Source organism: Odontesthes bonariensis, chromosome 21 (assembly GCF_027942865.1).
Source record: "Odontesthes bonariensis isolate fOdoBon6 chromosome 21, fOdoBon6.hap1, whole genome shotgun sequence".
In the NCBI taxonomy this organism is placed as follows: Eukaryota; Metazoa; Chordata; class Actinopteri; order Atheriniformes; family Atherinopsidae; genus Odontesthes; species Odontesthes bonariensis.
Genome location: NC_134526.1, coordinates 10,793,249 through 10,820,878, shown reverse-complemented (window position 1 = coordinate 10,820,878; position 27,630 = coordinate 10,793,249). Strand labels below are relative to the sequence as shown.

The following is a 27,630-nucleotide window of genomic DNA, read 5'->3' as shown; positions in this document are numbered from 1 at the left end:
TCGGATGAGGCGGTCTAATCAAGTTGAGTGTCAAGCAACACTCATGGAGGGACTTGCTTGTATTTGCATATGCTCTTTTCCCAATATTCAGATTCATCCTTGTGCAAAGTGACAGCTTCAAACGCAACGCAAGGTAAGTGGCCTGTTGTGTGATATTGTATGTTTCTAGTAAGCTGGAGGGATATTCCTTGTTATCAGTAGGGCCTTGCAATTGGAAGATGTGCTTGTGTTAAACTTTTCAAAGCCAATTTACAGTGTTGAAATCTTTTAAATTATTGCCGTCCTGCTCCAAACAGATTATCTCTCTAAAATGCATTTTACAGGATAAGAACATCAGCGACTTAAAGTGTCAAAACATGTGGAAAAAAACTAAGCTTTTGAGATATATATAAATATAGATATAGTGTAGTTGTCAGCTCCATGACTGCTGTGCCTCAGGTGGTTTGCTGCACTTTCTATCTTTTTATCCATCTCAGTGGACAGCTGGTGCCTGGGTCTTACATACTGTATGATAATCACACTGTATTTCCCCAGTGGTCTGAGGTGCCTCTCAGTGGAACAGCTACATAGTAATATCTGCCTGGACCACACGTACAATATCTGTTGTCAGGCTTTGTATCTCAAGCAGTTTTTACCAGACATTCAGTAACTTGTTCCGGCACATTGTCTCGACAAGTTGACAAGTGACGTGAATAAGTACAATAAGTACAATAGTAGCAGTGGCACTGCTGGTTTTCTGTTTCTGATTTTAGTTTCTTGAAGGCAGATGTCAGATGAAGAGGAGTGATATTCATTCATGTGGACATTTAGAACTCCATCTAACCTTGTACTTGTTATCCTTGGACCCAGAGGATCCTGTTAGCACTGAAGATACAATGACTTTGGGTAAGGGTTTGAAGGTTAAATTGACACACATGCAACCGTGTGCATTAGTGCATATATTTGCAGGTGGCTTAATTACATGATTGATCTGTTATGACAGTCACCTTTTCTGTTTTTCGTATATACACAGTAAGAACATCTCTGCCTCCTGCCCGCCAAGGTTGTCTTCCTACATCCAAGTCATGCCGTCACTGACAATCTCCCCACCCCCCCTTTCATAACCTCAGATAGCCAGACTCCACTGAAGCGGGGGCAGATCTATTGTGCCACAGAATGTGCTGAAAGGTTTCTGGGTCGATAAGCTCGCACAACTGAGATGGAGAGGAGGAAGGAGGACAACCAGGGCAAACCGGGCTCCTTCTACTGCCTTAGGGTAACCAAAAACTGTTTACAGTAACACGGACTTAAAAAAGTTGATATGAAAAGTAAAATCATTTTTAGGCAGAGCGTCCTGAAAACTCAAACTGCAAGGTTGTTTCCAGAGCCAAAAATAAAACAGCAGATGCCATTTCATTAGGAACTAGTGGCAGTGTGTGCTCATCAACGCCTCGAAACTACTTACTCAGCAAGTTGCACCTCTGCAATGAGCTGCTTCCCACTAAAGCAAAATATACAAGTCCCGAATCAGAAACACCAACCCTACCCAAGCTCCATTTTTATTTGATAAAGGAATGTAGCAGATAGGTGTAAGCAAAGCCCAAAGACGCCTCTTTGGTGCCGACTGCAGCAATTTTGTTTGTTTACTAACTGTACACATAAAATATGACCACACAGCAGTAGTGCATAAGGAGTAATACAATCTAAAGTTGGCACATATATATATGCCCCTGTCATGTGCTCATGCTGTGTGAGGTGTTCCATGTCAACAAACTGTTTATCACATGAATTGGATCGTTGAAAACGCTGCTGCAAGATGTAAATAATGGAATCCAAGGATTAAAGTCTGGTGGACCACTATTATTTAAGTGCCCTTCATTTTGAATATGAGATATCCGCATGTGGATGCTACATATGCATATTTTGAGATGTAGATTTTGTGAACAGTCCAACTCCAAAGCAGCAAAACGCTACTCCCATCTATATGGTACGCTGTGAGTTTGGCAAGCCTTGGCTTCATTCTCTCTCCTGTTCTTGTCCTTACACACACCCTGCTGTTGATCCCATCTGCCGTATTGAATATGCACTACTTGCAAGTGCGAGCCTTTCACTGTTCATGTCTTTTTTGTTCTTAGGCGAAGTTAAATCATACTTGTTGGCTAATTTTAAAAATGTCACAGTTCTATATAAAAAGTGGTTTACACCTTGGACCTCTGGCATGCAACCTTTCAGCGTGATGTGTGTGTCTTACTGTGTCAACTGAAATCTTAGTGCCTGCAGCTAGGTCTTTCTACAAGTCTCTCACAGTGTCTCAGGGTTTTTTAGTCACTGTTCTTCTTAAAAATGAGATTATATTGTTGATAACTTTAATCTCTCTGCCACACCCAGAGTAGCAAATGTACCTTTTGTCATGAATTTACAAACTATGCTTCAGACTTAATCTCCAGAAAGATTCCTTGCATTTGCATGCCATTTTGCTTTTATTGATTGAAATGGACTATGCAGGTTTCAGAACACCTGACATACATATACATGCACTTTTGAAAGTTTTTTGCCAAAAGATTAAAGAATTTTCAGTCTACCAATCACAAAAAGTAGCCAGGTGTGTTAAGTTTGGAGGAAACACCTGTCCTATCAAGTGTATCAAGCTATTTATAATACCCTTTTGAGATCCGGCCATCATAAACAGCTTGACATTAGTCAAATGTTTACAACAAACCTAACATGCAATAGGGGCTGAATAATTTTGTAGTCATATTGCACGTCTCTTATTATTAATTATAGAGTTCATTGTAATAACATTGCTAAGGATTAATATTGTATTTTGATTCTAAAAACTTTGTAAATGTCCCCTGCTTTGACTGGAACAAGTTATTTGTACTGTTGTAGCTTTTTGTTGGCCTTTTTCCAGCTCAGATAGACAGGCTTCACCTCACAGGCTGATACATTCTTTCCTGTGAGCCAGCTGGACATCACAGACCTTCCATACAAGCAGCCTGATCATGTATTATTAATCTTTCTCATCACTGGAGGAACCTTCCATCTTCTGCCTCTTTCAACCTCAACCTTTTAACTTCTTAATTTCTCAGCACTTTTCAGCTGCTACAGCAAAGGACAACCTGTTTTCATCCTGAGTGCTTCAAAACTGTTGTTTTGTCAAAGCCATTAGCATCACTGTGTAACATACTCGCTGTCCTTGGCATTGGAGCCATTCATGTGCAAACCATGGCAATTGGGAGTGAGTGCTGCCTTGAGAATGACAGGCAAGTGTCCCCATTATGTGAGTTTTAAATCATGTGCTGTACATGAAAGTCCAGAAGGGTCTGCCTGACGTAGGTATCAGAATCGTCAGATGTTGTGTTGGAGGCTCAGTGTGGATGTCTGAGAACTAACGACTGTGTGGACTTGTCCCAGACTTGATTTGCAAAGTACATTCCTCTTGCTGTAAATGCTACACTATACTACATATGTATAAAGCATGGTCCATTTAAAGTGATAGTTCGGAGTAGATTCACCCTATGGTCATTTGAACCGTGACATCCAGCCAAGTAGCCCACCCGAAGTTTTTTCGATATTGGCTGAACATCAGCTGAGTTACTGAGTTATCACGAATAGCTTAGTACAAGCGCTAATGGAACTTGGCAGTATCTCCAAAATTACCACACTAAAATCACATGCCATGACACCAAACTTCTACAGTAGTACAAATATGGTCTGTACTCACAAAACGATGCATTTGGAAGTTTGAAAACAGTTTAGTTTAGTTTATTATTATCAACACAAGCCTAATAGCTTCTCTGCTGCTAAAGCTGCGTCGCCGTCACTTCCTTGATCTGGGAGCTTCAATGTAAGATGAGGGTTGATCTACTACTGTAGATGTAGGTGTAGTCAACAGGGAAATATGTGAACAAAGCCGGTTGTCTACATAGGCATGAAGCTAAAAAGAAAGCATATTCTTGGTCTTAAGCTGGTCCTAGAATAAGAACATGTTGTATGCATGCACATCCATATCCATCTCTGGGGAGATGACTTTCCAATTTGGGGATTGGGGTGTTACTTCTGCAGTTTTCCTCTTGGCTTTCCCTTGGAAGTTGCTTTTACAGGCAGTAAAATTTCCAATTTCATTCTTACTCATAGAATGGTTAAATTTAGACACTGTGATGACTTGATTAAGTTGGGCCGTTTGGCTTTAAATTCGGCCTTGCACAAGGCACATTGAAAAAATAATTTAAAGGGCATCCTGTGTGTTACAGCCCGGCACCAAGCGGTCCTCCTAAAGCAGCGGTATATGAGGCATTGATAATGAGGCTGGACTCCACCACTATGCAACACTCTGTTTGACAGTAATATTCTGAATGTCTTTCTTTTCATTCAACCTGTTTTCTTCTTTTAGCTACTTGTCTCCTCCATCAGATGCAACTTTTCACATGATTCATGTCAGTATGGGTTTTTCTCCATTAAGAGGCACTCTTCGATAGCGCATAGATTTCTGTTTTAAATCTGGACCGAGCCATAATTTATGCTTGCAAGTATCCAGCAGGACAGAAACAACAGGCCACAGTGATGCTGAGCTTGCTCTCCTGTGCCATCATTCTCACTGGATCTGCGGTTGCCATGCCAATCAACTACATTTCACCCCTGGGCCAGCACAGCTTCATCATTAGCTGCTGTTGTCACAAGAGGATGTTTCTCATCCATCTCTTCCATTCCCCCTTCTCTCCCATCACCAGCACCACCCTTTCTGATTCTCTCATCTATTTGTGGTACAATAGATGCTTCAAGTATTTCTCCACCCACCTCCTCTGCTAACTCAGCTGCAGAGCCCCATACAGGACCATGTCCCTGGACTCCCCTCTATTACCATATCATGAGATGTGCCTTAGGCGTGTAGCAATGCAGTGCACTGCCTGTGTCTTTAAGAGGAGAGAGAGTATAACGTGTAACAGGGAGGAAAGAAGGCATGAAGAGAGCAAGTGAGATAGAGTGGGAGAGTGAGTTTAAATTTATCATGGGTAAAAATTTTACCCCCATCCTTCACTGAATGCTGAGCATACCTGCACCGGCATGCGCACACTTCCAAAGCTCAAACTGCTGAAGAGTACACCCATCTCTTTTCTCTTGCTCCCACACTCATACACACACTCAGGCACTCCCAGCCAACCTCATCCTCACACACATACACGCACACACGTGCTTGCAGCCACACACGCGCAGTACTGTCAGGAGTGCCGCCGCTGGACCACGGCCATCTCGAGAAGGAGGTTCCAGCGGAGGCAAGAGAAAGCCAGAGCGAGACAAAGGGAAGGAGGACGAGGGAAGGCGAGGAGCGAATAGGAGCGCAGGGACCGGCGAAAGGAAGGAGAAACACAGTGCTTTGTGAAGAACAGAAAGAGAGGAACAGGAGGAGGGAGGAGTAGAGAGGAAAAAAAGAGGAGGGGGAAACAGGAAACGCGATCACTTTCAGCTGCAACCATCCGTGTCGCAGCATGGGCAATGCACCATCCCAAGGCATGTCTACCCTATCTTTATGCATACTTGTGTAGCAGGTATTTTTTTTTTTTGGTTCTGTGTGTTTTGCCATCTAACCAGCTGGCTGTCATCGGGTCACACTCTGTGGAAGCAGGGGATGGGGGTTGGGCTGAGAGCTTGTGGAGAGCGGCATTGCTTGAAGAGAGTGATGCTGCGAGGTGGCATCAGTTAATGGGTTGTAGGTTAGGAATGAGGCGCTAAGGGAGAGGCTGTTGAATGAGGGTGAAGTGTTGGAAACACGGGATGAAGGCACCATGTGTGGGAACAGCAAGAAATGGGAGGGTGCTGGTGTAGAGCAGAAGTAGTATCAGTGAAACAGGTGGTGTTGGTGGGTGTGATTGTGTGTGTCTGTATGTGTAAGAGAGGGAACTGACAGATGTTTGTTTTGTGTGTAGACAAGAGCAAAGTGTGAGTAGATGCTGGTGTGGTAGTGGCAGCTGCTGCTGTCAACTAGTTGGGTAACCTATGGGAAGTGAGGGACTCCAAGAGGTGTGTGTTTGTGCGTGTGTTTGTAAAAAAAGACACAAAGCAGAGATGAATAAGACAAATAAAAATGGTGGAAGGAAAATTATAGCTTATGAAGGGAATTAGGTTTTGCCGTGGGTAAATGGGGAATGGAATTGTAATTGGATGAGCGGGTGGGTCATTTCCTTAATGTGATGTTTTTCCTTTACCCTTCAGGCCTCAATCCCCCTTTTCATCTTTCTCTTATTCTATTTTGTTATATATTTGACCGCCCTACAAATTTTTCAGCATCAAAAAGCTGGTTTAAGATAAACCGGGTGTCTTTGTTTTATGCACTTGATTTCTTTGTTCACGTGGGAAAAGAGAGAACAGTGTGAAAGTAAGAAAATGAAATGGTGAATACACTTGAGTCATGTCTAAACATGCAATAATGTATAGAAAGGAGAATAGGGCAAAAAATAAACACCACGCAGCTCAGGGAATTCATCCACATCAATTTCGCTCTCTTACTCCTCACTCTCCCTCACCTTTTCTTCCTCCCCTCCTTTTCATCCTTTGCTTGACTCTCACCAAGGGACAGTCTGCTAGTTTGTGTGTGGAACGCAAGCGAGACAAGATACAGAGGATATGAAAGACGGGGAAAGAATGAAGGGAAGTTCGACAGAACAGAAGATAAAAAAATGGTTTGCTCGTAGGTGGACGGGTAAGTTATGATGCAGAGGTCCTGCTTCAGGCAGCAGAAACACGATTTTGTTTTACGATACTGAGTGTCTAAATGAGGTCATTATTTGGACAGATTGCGAGGGCTCAACAGTAGAATAGTAAAGCAACTTGTTTGCTTGTTGGCTTATTCTGTTTGTTTTAATACTGATCAGCTTGTCTGGTCAGTTTTTGACTGCTATATTTAGCTTTTTATTTACCTTTCATTTCTCAAAGCTGATAGTTGAATAATTTTTTTTCAGACACTCATCAGTGTCAGAGGAGATGAGTTTGAGGTGAAGGCAGAGATAAGCACCTTTTGCACTGGCCAGAGAATTGCGTGAATGATGATTTTTGCTTTCTTCGTCAAGCTTGTCCTTGGAGTTGTGTCTGTTGGCTGTCAGTATCTGTCTAAAGGGGAGATTGACATGGATTAGTCTGAATATGCACCCATGAGAGCCTTTTTCCCCCACATACACAATATATTTGGCTGCATGTTATTTTTCTAGAGAAGCACAGCTGTTTGGAATAATTTCCTGATACAAAAAGAGTCAGACTGTTTCAACCTGCTGCGCTGTCATTGCTGTTGGTGACAATTCAAATGACTAATTCAATGTATTGCTGCTAAATACCAATCTAATTGCATTCAAGCCACCTACAAAGCGGCAATTTGTCAGCCAGGGCTTAGCTTTCCCAAGTTGGTCAGTAAAAAAAGTGTGCTATTTCCATTTGTTAGTCAGACTTTAACCACTTCCTGCAACTGCAAAAAGATGCATGTTTAAAGAGTTTCACCAATTCATGCTCCAAGGCTAAACCATGAAGAATAGATTAGGAGAGTCAAGCGTTAAGCCCAGTGTTGAGCCAGAGCTAATGCTTATCAAAATGTTCCCTTTGTGTAGAGAGTGCATATCCTGCTAGCTTTTTGCTGCATGTTCCACCTAGCTGAGGTTTATGTCAAACCACATGTCTGTCTATCTGCTGATCCTCTTTAGTGAGGCAGAGCCAGATTCATGCCTGTAAGCGGCTGCAGTAGCTGAGATGCTGTTAAACTGCATGCTGAAGTGATGTTATAGTGTATGAAAGGTGGGCACTGGCAGAGACAGGGAAGCATGCGCAGCTCTACATGATGTGATGAGAATACGATAATATCTGTTATGTTATGATCATCTCTTGGCTTCAGTTGCCTGTTTTTTTGTTTTTTTTTTAACTTTGACCATAGAGAATTGTGAAATTGACTTTACTTTTGTGCAAACAACATTTATGATAAAGTCTGCTGAGTGAATTTACTGTTGGAGTGACGAGTGCAAGTTTGGTTTGACATTGAAAAATGAATTGAAAAATGAATAGTTTACAGTTACAAACTGATTAGTGATACAGGTTTTTAACTGACATATTTAGTTTAAAAAGCAGCTGCCGAGCAGGTCTGTTTACCGTCTTGCTAAGACAGGTGGACTACACTGGGTCATGTCATTATGTCCCTGTCTGATATGTATCTTGCATGCGGGGGCACAACTTTAATTGAACCCCATAATATGCTAGCCAGTCTGTTTATGCTCAATCACACGCTGTGTTATATGAGTTCTTGGTAAAAATGTGTGCTCATTATCAAACTGTCTGCCAAAGCTTTTAAGCATATTTTTTTTTATTAATAGCAGCACACAGTGCATCTCACAATGTTTGTGCAGTCACAGTTTTGTACTTATCCACCTGCTTATCCCCGTGGTCTGTGCCACACAAAGCCCCATGAATGCTGCCTTGCTATTGGCTAATGATGATGCAATGTTTTATGGCTGAGAAGCTGCATGGTTTCAGGGCATTTCTGGAGTAATTGACCCCGTTGGGAATAGCATAACCGTACTTGTACTGACGTTAAAGTAAATCAGCTGAATAAAATACGAGATGATGCACAAACCCCACATGTTTCGGGGCAGATTTTCTCTTTTAGAAAAGGGGTTTGAGCACATCATGTTTTTGTGTCCTTGTCACATCAAGTTTGAAATGTGCTACGGCTTGAGCTCACATATGTTCATCCACATGCATTTGTTTGAATGTGTACTTTTAATTAGTGCGTGATGGGTGTAGATATTCATGCAACATTTGGCGACTGTATAATGATCGAGGCACGCTTCAACAGATTAGAATTGCTCTGTGAAAAACCGATCTCTAGATCATCGCAAAGCGGCTTCCCCATCTTGTAGAAGTCTTTGTGTTTTCTTTGACCCAGCAGGGATTCATTAATGGGAACAGAAGTTGCAAAAATCAAAGATCAAAATCTTTGTCAATGATTTGTGCCTTTACTCCGAGGGTCTGTGGTGTTTATGGAGGGACTCTCACAGCTGCAGTGGTAAGCACACTACTGAGCCTTCAAGGTCATTAATGATTCAAGGGTTTAAATATTACATACATTGATCAAAGGTCCTTGCTTCCATGCCACGACTATGTGGATGGGAGAATCTGATATCAGTGTTGGATTGAGAAATATTAACCATGAGTATAATTTTGTGCTCAATGAAAAAATGCAAATGTTCGAATTACAGACAAATCCGTGCAATGCCATTTATTTTAGTCTTTCATGAAAAAAATCCTATTGTATTTTTATTTTTCTGTTTTTAATGTTGACCTTTTCAAAGTAAAGACTGATATTGACCATTTACTCTTTCTGAAGAGGGTATGAGCAATGTTTACCTGATAGGTCGCTGTTAAATGTCAAAGCTATTTGTTACACTTACGTGTTTCTAAAGATATCAGGTTATATACGGCAAAAATACATTAAACGTCACTTAAGAAAGTCAGTGTTATTCATCACATTTCCATAACATAGTGTATTTTGAAACTTGTCCACATTTGAGCAATTATTTTCTGGGGATTATTTGTATTTGAAGAGTGTTTGTTTTTGTTGTCAGTTACATTCCTTTAGTCATAGTGAGCCACTGACTCATAGCCTTATTGGCTAACATATAAATGATTCCTGTGACTTTAACAGGATTTGAAAGGAAGCTCTGTATTGGAAGGTATACTGAGTTGAAGTACTGGAATCTTTTTTTATTTGTAAAACAACTAAGTGAGCTGCGTTTTTAAATTGTAAATATATTGTTTGTAGAGTTCTAACTAACTTGAAAGTCAAAATTTGGTATTAGCACCTTTGTTCTTCAACACAGCCTGAACCCTCTTTGAAAAGCTTTCTGTCATTTCTTTACGTAGTCTTCAGGAATAGTTCTCCAGGCTTCTTGAAGGACATCCCAAAGCTCTTCTTTGGATGTCGGCTGCCTTTTGTTCCGTTCTCTGTCAAGATGATCCCACACTGCTTCAATAATGTTGAGGTCCGGGCTCTGGGGAGGAGTCATCCCTCTTTTCACTGATTTTCAGTCCACTTCTTGTGTCATTTGCCATACCTCAGCCTTTTCTCCCTGTTTCCCTTTCTTAAGACTTCTTGACAGCCACCCTTCTATGGAGAGCATTTCTGATGAGGCATCAGTGAACAGATTAATCAACTGAGGGTTCAGACGCACCTCTCAGGTTCTGTGTCAGGTCTTTGCAAGATTTTTTCCTATTTCTTCAGAACATCACTTTCAGATACTGTTCATCTGCTAAAGATATATTTTTAAGGCCTACCACTTCTTTCTTTGTCCTCCATCTGTCCATTTTTTTCAGGACACACTGCGTATCGTGTATTTTCCAACAAAAAAAAAATCCAACAAATTTATGTCAAACTATGTTATATTTGGCACTTTTCATTGATGAAATTAAAGAAATGGGAGCAAATTATGTGTCTTTTTGACAGGCTGCTTATGATAAAATGCCTAAAGATTAAATTTGAAAATTGGTCTTTGCAAAGTTGACTGATGTGTGGACACAATTCTGTTTTATCCCTTGAGGTGCTTTTTTGTATTTGAATGATTCATGGGTCAGTGTTGAGTGGCTTACTTAAGGACTAGAGTGAAAATGATTAAAACAGGTGAAGAAAAAAACTCTGAAAGACCTTTAAAAAGCCTGTAAAACATTTGCTCGAGATCAGTTTAAAACGATAATGAGAACGTTTGGCTCACTGGAGGCAAAACATAAAGAAACGAGGTGGTTCAAGACTTTTGCATTTTACAGTCCACTACTGGTAAAAAGATAAAGACATAGATAAAAAAAATATGGTCCTTTATATGTAAACATTTCATTTTATATAGAATTGGATCCATGACCATGTGTAATGCCTCCATGAGCAAGATGAACCACTGTCACTGCCTTTTACATCTGTGGTGAATAATTGTGGTACTTGTTGAAACATGTGATGCTGTTCTTCTCTTGCAATAATAATAGTAATATAATATGTATTATAATATATATTAGTAATAATAACAACAGTGTTGGAAGACTACATATGATAAAGTATAAACCTTTGGAATGCTTATTAACATAAATAAGGCTCTATAATTCCCCTCCATCTGGAAGGCAATTTAATAGCGATGGTCACATCCTGGGAGCTGGTAAAGTCTATTCTACGATATACCCTCCCTCAGCTCTTCTCCAGCTGCTAATGTGGCTGCAGCTGGTTTGTTATAATTCCAAATTGCAAGTATTTTATAGTACATCACTCTGTAGCAGTTGTATGATATGATCCTGTAGTGATCACCCTGTGAATACAAGAGGACAATATTCATTTCCTCACAACAAAGATTTTCCCTTCTCACAAAGCTGTAGTTGCTCCACAGTGGTTTGTTGGAGCTTGTGAAAGCGCTGGATAGCAGGTGATAAAACAACTTGTCGTATATAAAGGTATTTGTAGTGAAACCTGGCTGGTACAAAGATGCTTTGTGCTGCAGCAGAAGGAACAATTAAACGTTTTGCGAGTAGTGCTGTTTTGTAAGGACAAGATTATGCATAGAATGGAAAATTCATGTTTTCCACGTGTTGACTGTTTAACAGTGTAATGTAGCCTGCAAGTAATTAAAATACATTCCACAATATTTGAAAGCAGCATCTGTGTTTTGCTGTCGGGAAAGTTGGTACTGTGCAGATCAACGAGTGAAAAGCGAGGAGATAATGAGGAAAATATTCAGATTTAGCTGGCAAAAGGCAGTCGTTTTCCTTCTGAACTCTCTTTTGCCTTGATTACTGAGCAGTTTATGCCCCTTTTAAATCTTTTTAATAATTCAAACTGTGCAAGAATAAAAAGTAAAACGAGTTGAATGACTTGCAGTCACATGCAATGCTGAAATTCAAACTTTGCCACTGTGTGAGGCTGCTTATTGTCTCCTCTCCTTCCATCATCCATGTGGCAATCAGCACACTGATTGACAGCATGCGCAGCAATCCCACTGTCAGTATTTTCAGCTTGGCAGTGACTTCTTACTTATTTATTTTCAGCTACTTGCATCTATTGAAGCAAGATGTAAACTTTTAAAGTCTGTCTGTGCCAAACTGAGTTTATAAAAAATTGTGTGATTTTCGTTTTCACTTAGAAAAAACTGAATTTCAAGCATTTATTGTAGGATCTAACATCTGAGCTGGTCCTGATGTACAGAATAAATGCCCTCAATACAGTAAATAACCATACTCTAATCTAATACCAATATATACAGATCTCTTTGCTGTAGAAGTGAAAGCCAGCTGCTCATTAAACGAGAAGCTATTGTCATAATCTGTCCAAGACAGAAATTTGCTGCTCTAATGTTTTTATTCAGCCTGTAAAAACAAATTATGAAGTGTTAGACAGTTCTTCAGGGATGCTTTAACATTTTTGTACATTGTGATAGCAATTAATTTTGTGTTTATTCATTGCGGTTTGACAGAGGATGATGCACATCCTCTGTCAAAGCATACAGTCAGTTTCATCAGTTGCCTTCTTAATTGCTTTCCCTTTGCTCACACACACCCCAGTAAAGAGTGGGAAATTGAATAGAATCCCCAGGACAATAATAAGCCACTCCCAGGCCACATTATTAGACACACACATGCAGTTGAATGCAACCCATTAGAACAGATCTGCCACACATTCTGTATTTAAGGACTGCAATGCTCTTTTTTCCCCCACCCTGTCAGAGGTTGTATTGCATCATATTTTACACGTATACCGATATGAAGTGGACACTGATATATGCTGAAATATACAGTATATGTTCTAGTCAGGGATAATGAATCGTTTACAGATAATATGGCGGCTTATCATCACAAATGTATTTTCAGTCTGTAGCTTTTGAAATTGTTCCTCTTGAAGCTGCAAAAAGGAAGTTGAGCCATTTGAGTACACTTTATGAGCAGGAAGACTAACTTGTGCTTGTATGTGAACCTTCTAGTAAATGCACACCTTTGGTTGTCAGGGAACAAAGAGGTCGCATACCCACGTAAGCCACACCTCATGTTTTGTCATACCTGAAATAGCAGCATGCATGCACTCCGCTTTAAATATACTGTGAAAATGGGACACAATGTGTCAGTTCCAAATACATCTGCTTCCCTCATGCATGGGATCACAGTAGCCTAAACTAAGAAGATCACGTTGCATTAGTTTCCTTTTTCACAAGGTTGTGTTTTGTTATGATGACAAATCTGGGGTTATTAAAGATTTAGGAGCAGGTGATTAGTTAAAAGGGTTTAGAGCGAGTTGAGCAGAATCACGAAAGTATCTGTCATCTCCCGAGCAAAGGTTGCGCTTACATTCTGGATACCTTTGGGCTAAACAGTCTCTTTTCTGAATCCGTTATTTCACAAAGTGCTGCTGAACTGAGAAGCAGTGGAAGCTTGAGAAGGAAAAAAAAAGTAGAAGTAGAAATCTAAGTAGAATTTGGGAGAGGAAATAAAGATGTTGGTGTTAGTGAGGTGTGAGAAGAAGTGGTAAAAGTCGTCTTTCCTCTCAGACTGTTTCCTCCTACGTTTTCCTCCCATTGCTTCTGATTTTCATTTTAAAGACGTTCAGGCAGGAATACAAAGCAGGGACTGCAGGCTCTGATGATTCTGGGCAGATTACTCTCCTTCTGCTTCTAACTGGATCCAAATATTCTTCTTCTCATTCTGGTCCTGTTCTCAGTAGACTCCTTTGCCGGGCTTCCTTATTGCTCTTCTCCACTTTTACATTAAGGTTGATTCATCAAACCGTTACAAGAGATTTTGTGTCACTTTGTGAATTGAAGCATCGAATATGTCTACATTGCCTTGGGGCTTGGCTGCAATTTAGCTCTCCATCTTTACTTCTCTTGAGTCAAAACCATAGACATACATTATGTTTGCTGTCAAAATCACTCGTTCATGCGAGTGTGTCCATATCCTTGATTGTGTGTTATCTGAAACATTTGACTTTAAATCTCTGCAGTAAGTTTATGCTCTGCTGCAACCTTTGGGATCACATTTCATTTCCTTCCTTAATTTCCCCACTTTCTCACACGGAAACCAATTCGCGCGTTATCGCCCACTAATATACAAGTAATGAGTTGAAACTGGCACAGGAGCAGATATGGACTTGAATTATCCAGGAGTCCAGCCAAGCTTTAAGAATTGATTTTTGTAACTGGGGTCATTGCAGTCACAAACCTTGCGTGTGAAATCCATGCATGGGCCCAAATCCACTGCCATAAAGTATTAGAGCAATAAGTGTGAAAAGGTCAGACCTGTTTTACGCGAGGACAAATCTGCATCCCTCTGGTTCATCCCATGCTGCCCGTGTGTTGCACATCTTTATCTGAGACTTTCTAACATGCAGCAGAGAAGCAGTTCCCTGAACTGTAGTTAGCAGTGGCTGAGCCAGGTGCAGAGAGGAAAATGGCTGTTCTTAATATATGTATATGTGTGTGTGTGACAGAGATTGTGAGCAGCTTAGAATTGGTCCTGAAGGTAGTGAACCACTTACTGATTGTGATTCCAGTAACAAGGAGGTGCCTTCTAATGTTTGACCTCGCCTAGTTACAGGTCTGATGAGGGCCGCCACACAGAGGCAATCACTGCCGAAGTCAGATCTCAGTCTGGATCTTATGACAAGAATGATCGTGTTGTTTACAACCTAACTATTAGAAATGATGTGGATGTACAACCAACTAACAACTGCAAATATGTTTTAAAGGAAATTTAACTTGAGAATCGATATTATTACAGTGGAAGGTTACATTTGCCACCACCATATAACATTTACAAGAAGTTGATATGAGCTACATCTTTAGTAAAATTACTTAAATTATCTAGACTGTTTTTACTTAATATTTGTTGGTAGATTGATCAGTTGATTAATCATTTCCTTATGTATTTAAGTCTAGTAATCCCATAATGCTGCTGTGTTTCTGTAATGAACATTAATGCATTAAAATATCTAATATTCAGTGCTACATATATGATGTCACAGGCACTTCTTTATGTTAACAGACAATACAGTATATCAAATAAATAGCCTATGTTAGATTTAAACAAGCAAACTTCTGTTTCTATGAAGTTGTGCAAATAAAAATGTAAACAGCAAAATAAGAGGTCAACTTTTGAAAATGAAGCCGCTTACTGAAATGACCCTAGCTACACCATTTAAATGACCTTTTGGTATTTTGCAGAAATCCACTAAAGCAAAGCTGCAGTTACCTAAGGTGGTAGAAGTTGCCTCACCAATGCGGTTACATGGTTACTTATGCTTTTCAGATATATTGGTGATGTTTGGACTGATCATTACACACTTATCGCTGACAAATTTGGCCCGTGTGGACAGTATATCATAAAGATCAGATTTGTCTGCTCTCTGAATATACTTTAAGTTCAGGAGGGGATTATCAGACAAAAAGCTCTATTGGGGAATAAGCTCCCTATTTAGCATTTATCAATTTACTGTATTTTTGCTTAGTTTAGGAGGTATTTGGCTTATATTAAAGGAAATTAGAAGCCACATTTAAATGTTAACAAGAAGATCAAGATGAAAACGAAAATAAAAAAGTAAAAGCTCATCAAAATTATTCAAATTTATCATAGAGGAACATGAAATAGGATCCAGTTAGAGGCTAAAGTTGATCCAGTGGTTGTTGGGATATTTCAACAGAAAAGTGACAAGTTTGTCATGCTTGTGATGCAGGAGGCAGAGTAATAGGATTACCAATGCTTTTGCAAACATTATTTATAGATCATAGACATATACATTTCATGAAAATCCATTAAGTGGTGAGAATCATTTTTGCCTGGACTAAAACTGTGCATCATCCCTACTTCCGCAAAAAAAGAGAGAAGAGAAAATCATACGCATGCCCTCAAACACGTGAATTTATTTACAAATCCATGCATGGATGCACCCAACTGTCAGACACCTGATGAGTTGAGAAGCTCCTCTGTTCTCCAAGTCCCACATTCCTCCCACAGTTACTAGGAAACAAGAGGCTCAGAGCTGGTTGTTGAGGCTGTGGAGGAGCAGTGAAGCAGACTGAAAGCAAAGAATAAAGCTCTGGGGTTAAATGCTGCATAAATGCTAGATGCTACATTAGAAAATCGGTGCACTGTGCCGTTTGTTGTTATCACTGCATTGACACCTTCTTTTTCAGTCTGACAGTGAAGAAATTTAATTGCGCGTACACATAAGCTCACTGCAGCCAACCAGAAGAATTTCAAGTATTGGTTTTGATTTGCTCCCTTAACATTGGAGATTCATGCTTTCGCCGTTGTAAAAATTGTGTCCACACCCCTGATGATCCCACCCACCGGTTTCTTTTCATAAACAATGTAACAGCCTTATTTTGCATGCATGCTGGATCATCCAGTCATAAATCAAACAATTGATCTCCCAGCAGGTGTTTGGAAAAAATGGTTCTGCAGTCTTGATTGAATAATCCGTCTCTCTGTTGGCAAACACCAAGCTATAAGATTCCATATGTATTTTGTACTTTCCTTGCGTTTTTTTGTTTTGTGTGGTCATTTTTCAGTGTTCCTCAGCTGTCTTATTTCATCCTCTTCAGAGAGGCAGAGCTTACACTGTGGCTCCTTTTTTCTCACTTTTTGGTTTGACAGATGAACATTAGCATGGCCAGGAACTTGGAGCTGCCTGTATGTCCAAGTATTGCAGCTTTTTCTTCTTGGCATTAGCGGGATGCCAAATGGCCATCGTGGTAAAATATCAGCTCCACCTTCTACATAGCAGTTGGAATTCTGGTTTATGGCTGCAGGGCTACAGAGTGAAGCTCCAGGGTTTGGCAGGAAGGCTCTTCCAGTTCAGCCCACCAACTCCTACTGCCAAACAGATGCTCTGGAGATGGAGAACTGTACACAGATGGGTTTGTGCTTGTCTTTCCGACCTCTGTATTATTTGGTCATTCAGCTGAGTGTTGCCAGAAATGTCATCTTTAAAAATCTGGAGGATGGTGTAGAATGGATGGCAACAGAAATGAGTTTGCTGAAGTTATTGTGTAAATTATTTATTTGACATTTGCTCTCTATCCTATTGCTCCCTGCAACTAATGATTAGCGCAGTTTAGACATGTAGTGTATTGGCATCAGCTGGCTTCATCAACATAAATCATTAAGTTCCCACAAGTTTAACTTGGAAACAAAGCTTGAAATATTCATATTGTCATAGAATTATTAATGTATCGTGCCTTCTGGGGGGAATTTGTATATTATTAGTTGCATTAAAAGACATTCTGTTTCTCAGCTGTGGAAAATGTTAGGAAATGATCACTGAAGCCACACTGTGCTCCCTGTTATTGCTCTGTGTCTTCTGTGCTGTTGTTTTTTAAATTGCACAGTTTATAGTTTACTTTTCTTTACCTCCCACCCTCTGTGATATGTTTAGTGTGAATTGTGAACTGAGAAACCCCATTTGAGGTAGAGAAAAATCACCCCTTGGATACAGCTTGAATTATTGCTTGAGCAAAAAGATGATTATGTGTGTTCAACACTTTACTGTATACAATAAAAAAAAACAATTACACTGCGTCTCACTAAGATTGTAAACTCTGGAATATAAACACATTTGGGAAAACAGTGTTTTAAAGGGAGCCTTGAGTTCCAGCACAGATTGACAAATCTGTCGCAGCTCACTGGCTCATGATTGACTTCCTGGCCGTTTGTTACAGTACAGTCCTTTTTATAATGCAGACTTATAGATAATCAATGCCAAATGTGGCAACGCAATGTTGAGGACACAACGTTGTTGTGCTTTTGTAGCTTTGCTTCACTTTTGGGGATGTACGCTCTGCCTCACTCAAACACAAATACACCAAGAGGAGGAGAAAGATGGAGAGGAGTATCTTTATTTGAAGTTGATCCTTCCTGCATTGGTATTCTGTTCTGGTTTGGTGTGTAAGCCTGTTAACCACAAAACGTTGCTGCACAGCATGCAAATGGGGTTTTCTAGGAGAGAGGTCTCACCTTGTGCAAGCAAACAAAGAGCTTTTTGTGTGTGATTTGCATGTTTGTCTGTTGCAGTCTCTCGTGATATTGTTTACCTAGACTGTAGATAATTAGCATATCATTAGCAATATTCAGGGCTTCTATTAGAGATGCAACAATTAGTCAATTCGTTTAATTTATTTACAAAATGTCAAGCAATTGGCGATCTGTCCAGAGTGTATCCTCTTGCCTGGTGACAGCTGGGATAGGCTCCTGCACCCCCGCAACCTTAAATTGGATTAAATGGATATTAAAAATGGATGGATGGATGGATGGTATGATGGATGTTAAGCAATTGTTTTCAACAAAAGATGTCCAAAAATCTCTGGTTTCAGTGTCTCAAAAAGACAATTTTATGTTCATAAACAGGCTTGTTCTTTTATTTGGGAGGTTTACTTAAAGAACCACATAGTCTTTCTCACAATGTACGCATGCTGCACTACCTCTTGTTACCTTCTCTCTAAAAATGCTTCGTTCTTAGCGCCTGTCTTTTTAAATACTGCCTCCTATTAGCTCTTGTCTGTCTGGATTGGTAAACTGTTCCAAGCTGATCCCAGATGGTGGAGTGCAAAACATCCGCCCATACCATGTTCTCATCTTATCTTTTAAGTTAGTGCTTCCTCATCTCTTCTCTGCTTCGTCTTTCTGCTCATGACCTGCAAATGGTCACATCCAACTGTTTTATGCGGTAACTCAAATCCTTAAATGCACCAGGAGGAGAGAAGATGCTTTCTGGAGGACCTCTCAACAAAGATAGACCAGTGTATCCTTTCTGGAAGTAATTTTGCCATCTGCAAAGTCTGAAGGCAATGACATATCTATCTCAAATTGTAAACTGAATGAAAAGTAAATACAAATTTTGTCATGAACACCTGTATTATTCATCAGACCAGTATGCTGCAACAAAACTGGTTAGATGATGCAGCTGTGTCATGTCATCTTTAACTGACGTTGGTTGAAAATTATAGCTCTGAGGCAAAGATGCCTAATTTTGTCAAACACCTGTCACCTCACCTCCTGTCTCCGTGCGACTATTCTCACCTCCTCAGCTCGCATATCTAGTAGAAGGGACTAAGACGCAAGCAGAGAAATTGAGGTGAGAAACTGAGTGTGGGCAAATTTTGGAGACGAATTGAGGGGCTTGTTTGAGGCACACTAAACTATTCATTATACGGGCATTTGTATTATGTTTCGTGCTGATGTTATATAGAAAAGGAGAAAAAACCTGGACTACACGGGAGGTGTTTCCAGCAGTGTTTTCTGTGAAAGAGAATAATCCCCTCTGGTGTGGATTTTGGGCTTTGCATCCGTGCAGACCTTTTATTTACACAAAGTACTACATAAGCTAACACAATCAAAACCAAAACGGGACTTTTTTAAATGAAAATAAATGAGAATTTATCTTAGAGATTTTAAGTAAAGTTAATATTTTTTCAGTCGTCCAAACAACACTTTAAAGTCTAAAGCCTTCGGATTTAGTCACTGGAACAAGTCCCTGGCACTTGGTACTTGGCACATGGCTTCAGTCACTAATCAATTCTATGGATCAACTAACTTGTCAATTGAGTAGTCTTCTGACGATGTACAATTATTACCAGGGCACACAATGCACCCAGCTCCTTCATATTTGTGTGGATATTTGAACATCTATGGCCGTGTGTGTACAGCGTGTGTGCATTTTTGTGTTTGTGTTGTGTGCCCCCCTCTTCTGCTGTTTGTGATAATGACAGCCGGCTGTGTTTTGAATGATTCATAGCAGAATACTAATGAGATGTGCTGCAGATGTCTTGGAGAAGCCAAGCTGTGCCCTTAAGGTGTCACTCATGCTGGTCACCTGCAGTTATTGCTCCTATGACTTTGTTAAAAAAGTAAACAAAAAAAGAAAGTTCTTCATTTCCTCTTCGTGCAAGGCTTAACTCAACCTTCATAACTTTGTGTGTTGTAATGGTAATTCATGGCACTTGGACAATGCGTGCATGATTGAAAGTGTAGTAAATTCTGAGAGAGGTCGTCTTCAAAAACCGGTGTAAAAAATGAGTGATGAAGAAAGCTGCTGAAACGGACGTAGTCGAACAAAAGAAATCTTTATTTCTGTCATCAGGTCCGTCTCAGTTACAGAAAATGCATCCTCTGGGAGAGTCAGTGGTCAAATCGAAAAACTCTCTCCCCGGAAGAGAAAGTCCCTTACTTTTAAAGAAGATTCAAGGCCACTGGTCCAGGCGTAAAGCCAAAAGATATGGTCTGACTGTAAGGTCCCATATCAAATCTACCTTATTTGGGTAAAACTATTTAAGAGTTTGTTTTTCAGTGTATCTCAGTGTCTTGCACGGAGACGCGCGGAGGCGTCTTGAAATTAACCAGCTGTGGACTCATTAAACTCTGGTTCGTCCATTTTGTCTGTGGACTCAATGAACTCAGTTCAGATCTCCTCATGTGCCTTGGGCCCCATTTTGCCTGTGTGTCCATACACCTCAAAAGCCATGTGAGAATCAGACTCAAAGAGATAATTGTTTCTGCAGTTGCCCCCCCCAGTAGATGAGAGAGTACAACGAGATCCATCAGAGAAAGGTCATAGTGAGTAAGAACATCAGCATTGTGCAGCAGAGGGAGGATAGGGAGCTGTCTAATAACAATAGGCAGTAACACTGGCCTTCGAAATGTGCCTCATCGCTCTCTTCTCCTCATTTCCTCCTTTGCACTTTCTCTCCTCTTGTTTCATCTTCACAGTAGGATATACCTGATGCTGCCTGGGCATAGCATGAGTCGGTATTGATTTCTTTTCCCTCTGCTCGCCCGGTGGGTGTTTGATGCAGGGGTTCAGTGACACACAGAGCTTTGTTGTGGACCTTTATTCCTTTTAGCATCCTTGGTCTGGTTCAGCTTATCATATCACAAAAAATGTGCTACCATCTTGAAAGGATGTCTTCTGAATTCTGGCCTCACCAGTATCAGTCTGAAACACACAGGTCAGGTCATACGTGACTTTATAATATAAATTATATCAATATAAAATATATTAATATGGATATAGATATAGATATATTTATATTTTATTTGAATTTTTTGTTATTTTTTGCATCTAGTTCTTTTAAATGGGTGAGAAATATTATTTTCTACAATTTCTTAATGATGTATTTCAGTGCTACTAAATACAGCACTGCATATTTGAATACTGTTTTGGTCATTATTGTTGTGATGCTAAAATTCACTGAATCAAATGAATTGCAGAGATCTTGACAGCCTTTTCTGTAAATGGATTAATCGTGTATTTTAATCAGCCATTATTCTGCACTCTTGCTGAGGAATTCCTGCTTTTCTTTTTTAATATCATGAAAAAGTGAATGTAAGTCTAGAGCTGTGCCCATAAATCAGTCATGTCTGATTGCACTTATTGTCTGTGTCTATGAAGATAAGTTAAAACTAATTAAAGGACTGGTCGGTGTTTTTTGAGGTAATTTGGAAGCATTGTTGCCATAACATCCTGCAACCACCAGAAGAGTCGAACACATACAGTTTTAATGCCATGTTTGCGTCTAAAAGTGTGATGGTATTTGATTGACTGACAGATTTAGGCAGACTGAATATGCATTGTTTTCACACCTTTGTTGACAGCTCTTCCTTCCATCCAAACACTTTCAGTTAGTTTTTTATGTTCATGTCAGTGGAAAGGCCACATACTGTCAACTTCCCATTATATCTGAATTTACGTCACACCAGCCAAGAAGCATTATGAATTCAATTCACTGCTGAACTCTCAAGTAGAAGGTTCTGGTGTCAGTCGCCACAATGTCTGTTGAAAATAAACTGAGAGCAATTAAGACGCATTATGCTCTGACATCTTTATCACACGTATGGATCTCACCACATTTATTATGTAAGTTCATTAGAGGTTTATCGCCCCTTCTCGCCACTTCTCCTCCACTTGGGACAGACAAGGTGTGTGTAGCTTTGCACCTGTGCCTCATTCACAAAGACTGTCTTTTGCTTTCATTATCACAATCATCATATCACTCTTCCCTCTCTGATACATCATTGCTTTAATTTGACTGAAGTTTAAAAAGATGCATTTTCTTGTTGGAGAATTGATGAGAGAGGCATCTGGCAGAATTGGCATAAAAATCTCTGTTACCTTTAGAATATATGAATAAGGTAATTAGATGTGTGTGTCTGCATATTATCTTTTGGATAAAGAGGGTTAACTGTCTTTTTGAAGGCTTGACAGGATGCTTTTCCTGAAGCCATTTTGTCGATGTGATTTGTAACATCACCAGAGCTTGAGATGCTTCAGTTCTTGTTTTCTGTCACTTATTGCCTGTCACAGGCTTCCGGAAATCTAATTTCCTACCCCCTACAACTCACGTCTTGTGTCAGAAACATGTTGTTGTAAATCTGGCTTGCTGGCCAATTCATTTTGGTCACATCTCATTGATTTTCAATCACTTTCGCTGAGGCAACTTTGAAAGACTAAAAGTTTTTGGATTTATCCTCATGCTGGAGGAAAAGCAGGTTTGTGGTTATATTACAGTGACATTACTCTGCATTATCGATCTGCAAGCTTGCCTATAATAGAACAGACAAGAGTGCGCTGTCTTTATAACCAAGGCGTATGGAAGAGATGTCTCTTTACTTCAGTCTGGTTCTGTTATTTGACTGAAAGATGTAATGAAATATTTGCTTTTTGATATTTTCACCCATTTAGATTTTATTTTTTACTTTTAATATTTGCAATGAGAGAAAACCACAGGTAAAATAGGATTTAGCTTTACTGCGTCCTTGATTTCTGATGAGTCTATGGCTGAAATAGTTGCTTTTCACAGTTATAACATCCAGAGATGTTAAATGAAACAACAAGATGTGAAAATAATATCCAGAGCAAATCAATCTGAATGATTATGTCATGGCTGTCATCGGTCAGTCTCGAGTATTAAAAAAACTCTTGACTGCTGCAGGACAGCTGCATTGACACAGATCACAGTGTCTTTTGCATTGATTTTTAAACTCTGTGTTTCTGGTGGCTTTTGCCCACAAAAACCCGTAAGCGACCCTTTATTTCTCAATAACATTTCCACTTGCCACAGAGGGAGAAAATATAGATTTTCACTGTCTGCAGCTTCACCCATTTTCAAAATATAAGCCTTACTCTTACAACAGTTTTGACTGTCTAGTACATATCATGTTGGCATGCCAAAGGACTCAATTTTACATAAGGAGACATAAGTGTTGTGATGGCTACTCTCTGCATCAGTCCTATGGCATTTTGCTTCTAGATTAGCAGTAGATAATAACAAAGAGGTCATTCTGTTTGTGTGTGTTTGCATGCTTGACTCTGTGCATATGTGCACATTTGAAACTGATCTCCGTCACAGAAAGTACCAGGTAATATGCATTTCATATAGCTATATATATCTGTGTAGCTGAGGTCTGCGTGTCATCGCACACTGCAGCATTTCCTTGTGATGCAACAAACATTACATCTGTACACTGGTGCCATAATTCTGTGTTGGGAAGAGGCTGATAAACAGAACAGCACATGTGCAAACCTTTGGACGATGGCGGTGTGCATTTTTGTCGCACGGGCCGACTGAGTGAGCAATTCTGGTAGCACCTTGGGCTGCCAGCACTGTCTCTGCAATCACATTCCCATTGAGGGCAGCCTTTCATCACGGGCCTTTTAGAGAAACCTTTCAGAGAGAAGGGAGAGATGGAAAGAGTGAGATCAAGAAGGAGAGAAAGCACAGAGGAAAGAGGAAAGGAAGTGCTTCTGCAGCCTCAAGCGCCTGTCTCCAGCCCTCACTGTGAATAAGCCTGCTGCTGATGAAGAGCGCAGATGCTGAAAGAATGTATAGCAGTGCATGTGTGCCTGTCTCTGAAGAGGAGAACACGAGCTTATTGTGTGTGTTCACTGTGTTATCAGTCAGCCAGACCATTTAGGCCTCTACTATATTTTAACTTCAACGTTACTTAAAAACATACTCATTGAGGCGTAATGTTGCTGTGGGAGGGAAATACTGCTGTGCGGGTCCTATACAGTAGATTACATGAATGATACATAAAAACAGTATAGTGCTAAGATGCATCACTCAGTTTGCTGGACAATCTTTGCTGTGGGAAGCTGAGTGAGGCAGGCAGAGTAGACAGAAGCTGTTGGCCAGGAGTCGGGGGGAGGAGATGTTTGGTGAGGACTACCAGGTGTTCTTACCTGATGGGTGGCCACTTGGCCAGATGTTGGTGCTGGGATGCAGAGACCCTGCTGCAGGAGGTAAGCAGGTTCAGCCACAGACATCCATCCTTCTTAAGATTTAAGCCTAAGCACTTGTTTTGAAAAGCTACCTTTTTAAAGATAATGTCACTGTTACAGGAAGCTCGATCTGCCGAGCTTTACACAGCCTGCACGTTGGAACTTTGAACAGAAGTTAGCAAAGTTTTATGAGCAAAAAAACCTTTGTCTTTTTTGTTTGTTTGTTTACTATCATCAGGTTTGTTAGTTTTGCTTTGTGTTCTGTTATATACAACTAACAACTGGCAATCTTTGTTGTCTCTCATGAATCATTTAGCTTTAATTTGTCTGCCAAGAGGAGCCTGAGAGAACATTTCACACTGCGGTGTCAAAAAGTATTTCCTTTCGGATTCTCTTTGCTCTTGTTGCCATCCGTATCTCTGTATTAGTGTATATCTGTGTCTGTGCATATATGCATGTATGTTTGGTGTGATCTTTTATGCTCGGGCAGCTTTCTGTGAGTTATGGAGCTCATTTTATGTCCACTGGAATAATTTGAGCCTTGTATTTGAACAAACAGGAGAAATGCTGTATAGATTTGAGTTAGATTGATCATCCCGTTTCTCTTCCTTCTCTTTCAAAGTTTGCCTAACCATATTTTCAAAAGGCCAGGGTTGTACAGGAAAGGAGGCTAATTAGGAGGCTAACATTCAAAATGTTCAAAAGACTCTGGAGCTAATAGAAATCCCTTGAATAGGAAAAGTGTCGTCGAAAAAACGATCATGTGCCTCCAACCTCCCGCTATCATTATAGACATGAAAACTGGCATTTGTAAGTAAGAGTAAGTAAGTAAGAGGGAAAGATTGAGCTTCCTTGTATCCAGTTTCCCTGTGATTAACACCAGCACTGAGGCTATGTCTTTATGCCTCTGCAGCAGCAATAGTTGTGGCCTGAAGTATCGTGTTTTTGGGTTGTCTGTCTATTTCATCATTTAGAACATGATGTCCCTTGACTCAAGGATGAACTGAGAAAAATATAGTTGGTGGAAGATGACTGTGTTCTCACAGTTTTTCCCCAAGTTTATTAACTTATCATCCCAACATTTCACACAGATGTCCAGAAGGATGAAATGCTAAAGTGAGAGGCTTTTACATTCAAAAGGTCAGCTTCACTGCTACATCACACATTTCAGGCTCTCATTCAAGATCATAACTCTGGCACAAAAGGACAGGTGGATGTAAACTGTAACTTGACTGATTCGATAGACAGACAGATAGATAGATAGATAGATAGATAGATAGATAGATAGATAGATAGATAGATAGATAGATAGATAAATAAATAGATACTTTGTTAATCCTGAGGGAATTTCAGGATGATTCAGTATGATGATGGAATATAGATATGAATTAAACTCAGCCACAGAGAGAACATCTGCTACAGCTTTTCACCTCTATATTCCGCATACACAGGCAAATATGATGGTAACGACTACCTCTTCAGTGACTACACAATCAAATGCTTTTAATTAATGCTGTCACCATAACATTCTCAATCAGGGTAAATTCTCTGCAGCTATGCACTGTGATAGAGAAAATCAGAGTGAACATGTGTGCATATGGCTGTGTGTGCTTGACAGCTCTGCTTTTTTTCATAGATGATGATCGTGACAATTATTAATCATGATTATGAGTCTTGATGAGTTTGAGAAGCTGAATATAGTCTTTTGGCAGCTCAGCAACCTGGGATGCTTTTGTAATAAATTATGTATTCAATTGTAATTAATATCGCTTGGAAGATTGCTGTGAGAGGACACAGACTCTCTCGCACTAACTTGAACAACCTGCTTGTCACTTTGATGATGCACTTTCACAGCAATTTTAAGAGAGAATTATGAAGAATTAAGACAAAAAAAGAAATTCCATTCCCTGTCAGTGATTATCTTGGTGGCAGATTGAGGAGCGTCCTTTTGTTTGAAAAAACAAAGCAAAGAAGGGTGGAACTAAATGAATGAGTGATATTTTGCTGTGTGTGACAGTTGAGAGAGACTTGAAGACTGAAGGAGGAATGGCAAGAATGTGCATGATTGAGATAACCGACAGATAGATGGGTAGCTAGGCAGAAGTCCTCTCCCACACACACTGGGATCCCAGAGATGCATTCCACAGAAACTGTGAAGCACACTGCAGTTGCACTGTCACGCAAGGACATTTGAAGGACGCAAGCAGAGGGAGACAAAGAGGATGGCTGAACCTGGCAGAGAGCGTTCAGACTGAGCAAGAGAAGAAATGACAGACTTTCCTATTCATTGAATAACTGCATCACGAGCTCTATATCATAAAAACCATTTACTGGTCATTCAAATGGACAAATTAAAAAGTAATGCTATACCTTTTTAAAATGAATTAGGCAATACTACTTACACAAGCTTTTAGATACATTCAGTTAAATATAATGAATGAGTGCTGGAGCTAGAAATGATACAATTTTATGGACCACTATATGGCTGAAATAATGGAAACTGTAAGTGAGACAAAGGTTTCTTCTGTGTTAATGTTGGACCCTTTTCTTTTTTTCTTTGGTTTCAACAAGACCTTTGTCTGAACCTGCATCTCATGAGGATTCATATTTAGCATATGTGGAGTCTTTCTTTTGTTTATTTGCCCACCACTTGCACATTTAGTTGCATAATCTGAATTGATGTAGCCTATTCACATACACCAGATTCAGAATGTATATTCAACGCATGTGTATTTCAGATACGCCTACTGTTCTATTTAACAACTGAATTCCTATTCAAACAGTGTTTTTCATTTAGATGTTCTCAAGTGAGGAAAATCTTTATTTATGTTAGTCTTCCTTGTGATTCTCTTTCTCATTTCCTGCATTACCTCCACCATCTCTCTTCACTCCAACTGAACTTTGTAGGCTATCTTTTTACACAACCCATTCAAGGTAGGACTAATTGATGCGGCTTTGTTGTTCACCGCTGTCCTGTTTGCAAGTTTCTGCGGTAGAATGTCTTTGAGCCGATCACAGAGGCAGTCAGAACAAACGAATCAAGGCATAGCCACCCTGGCGGAACATGCTGCTTTAATCATCAGCGCTGTTGTCACTGAGTTGATTCCATGGCCCTGACTTGCTATTTGAAAGCACATAGTGATATCCTATTGAGCTGGCTGTTTGGTCTGACTGAATGAAGAAAAGCGAACAATAGCGGCTTAACAAAGACGTCTTTTTTAACACTGATGTAGCACGACTGCTGTGCTGCAAAAGGACGCAGTGGCTCCCTTTGCATTATTTTGAGGCATGTCAACAGTCTGACTATAGAGATGTCTGACCATTCATTTGTTCTGGCTCAGATATCCATATCTCAAAATATTGGATGGGCAACCATAAACTCCGTTGTAGAC

The 27,630-nt window shown here is 40.0% G+C and overlaps 1 protein-coding gene across 12 annotated transcripts in view; it reads left to right on the top strand.

Annotated features, from left to right (window-relative positions):
* The first annotated feature begins 5,021 nt into the window (after window positions 1–5,021).
* srcin1a (SRC kinase signaling inhibitor 1a) overlaps window positions 5,022–27,630 on the top strand; it is a 103,493-nt gene continuing 80,884 nt past the window's right edge. For 11 of the 12 annotated variants that reach the window (XM_075454529.1, XM_075454522.1, XM_075454519.1 and 8 more), the window contains exon 1: window positions 6,547–6,676. In XM_075454529.1, the coding sequence (XP_075310644.1) occupies window positions 6,601–6,676 (76 nt within the window). In that variant the 5' untranslated portion in view covers window positions 6,547–6,600. Of the gene's footprint in view, window positions 5,488–6,546; window positions 6,677–27,630 lie in introns of those variants that run through there. The other variant, XM_075454524.1, reaches the window with a different exon arrangement.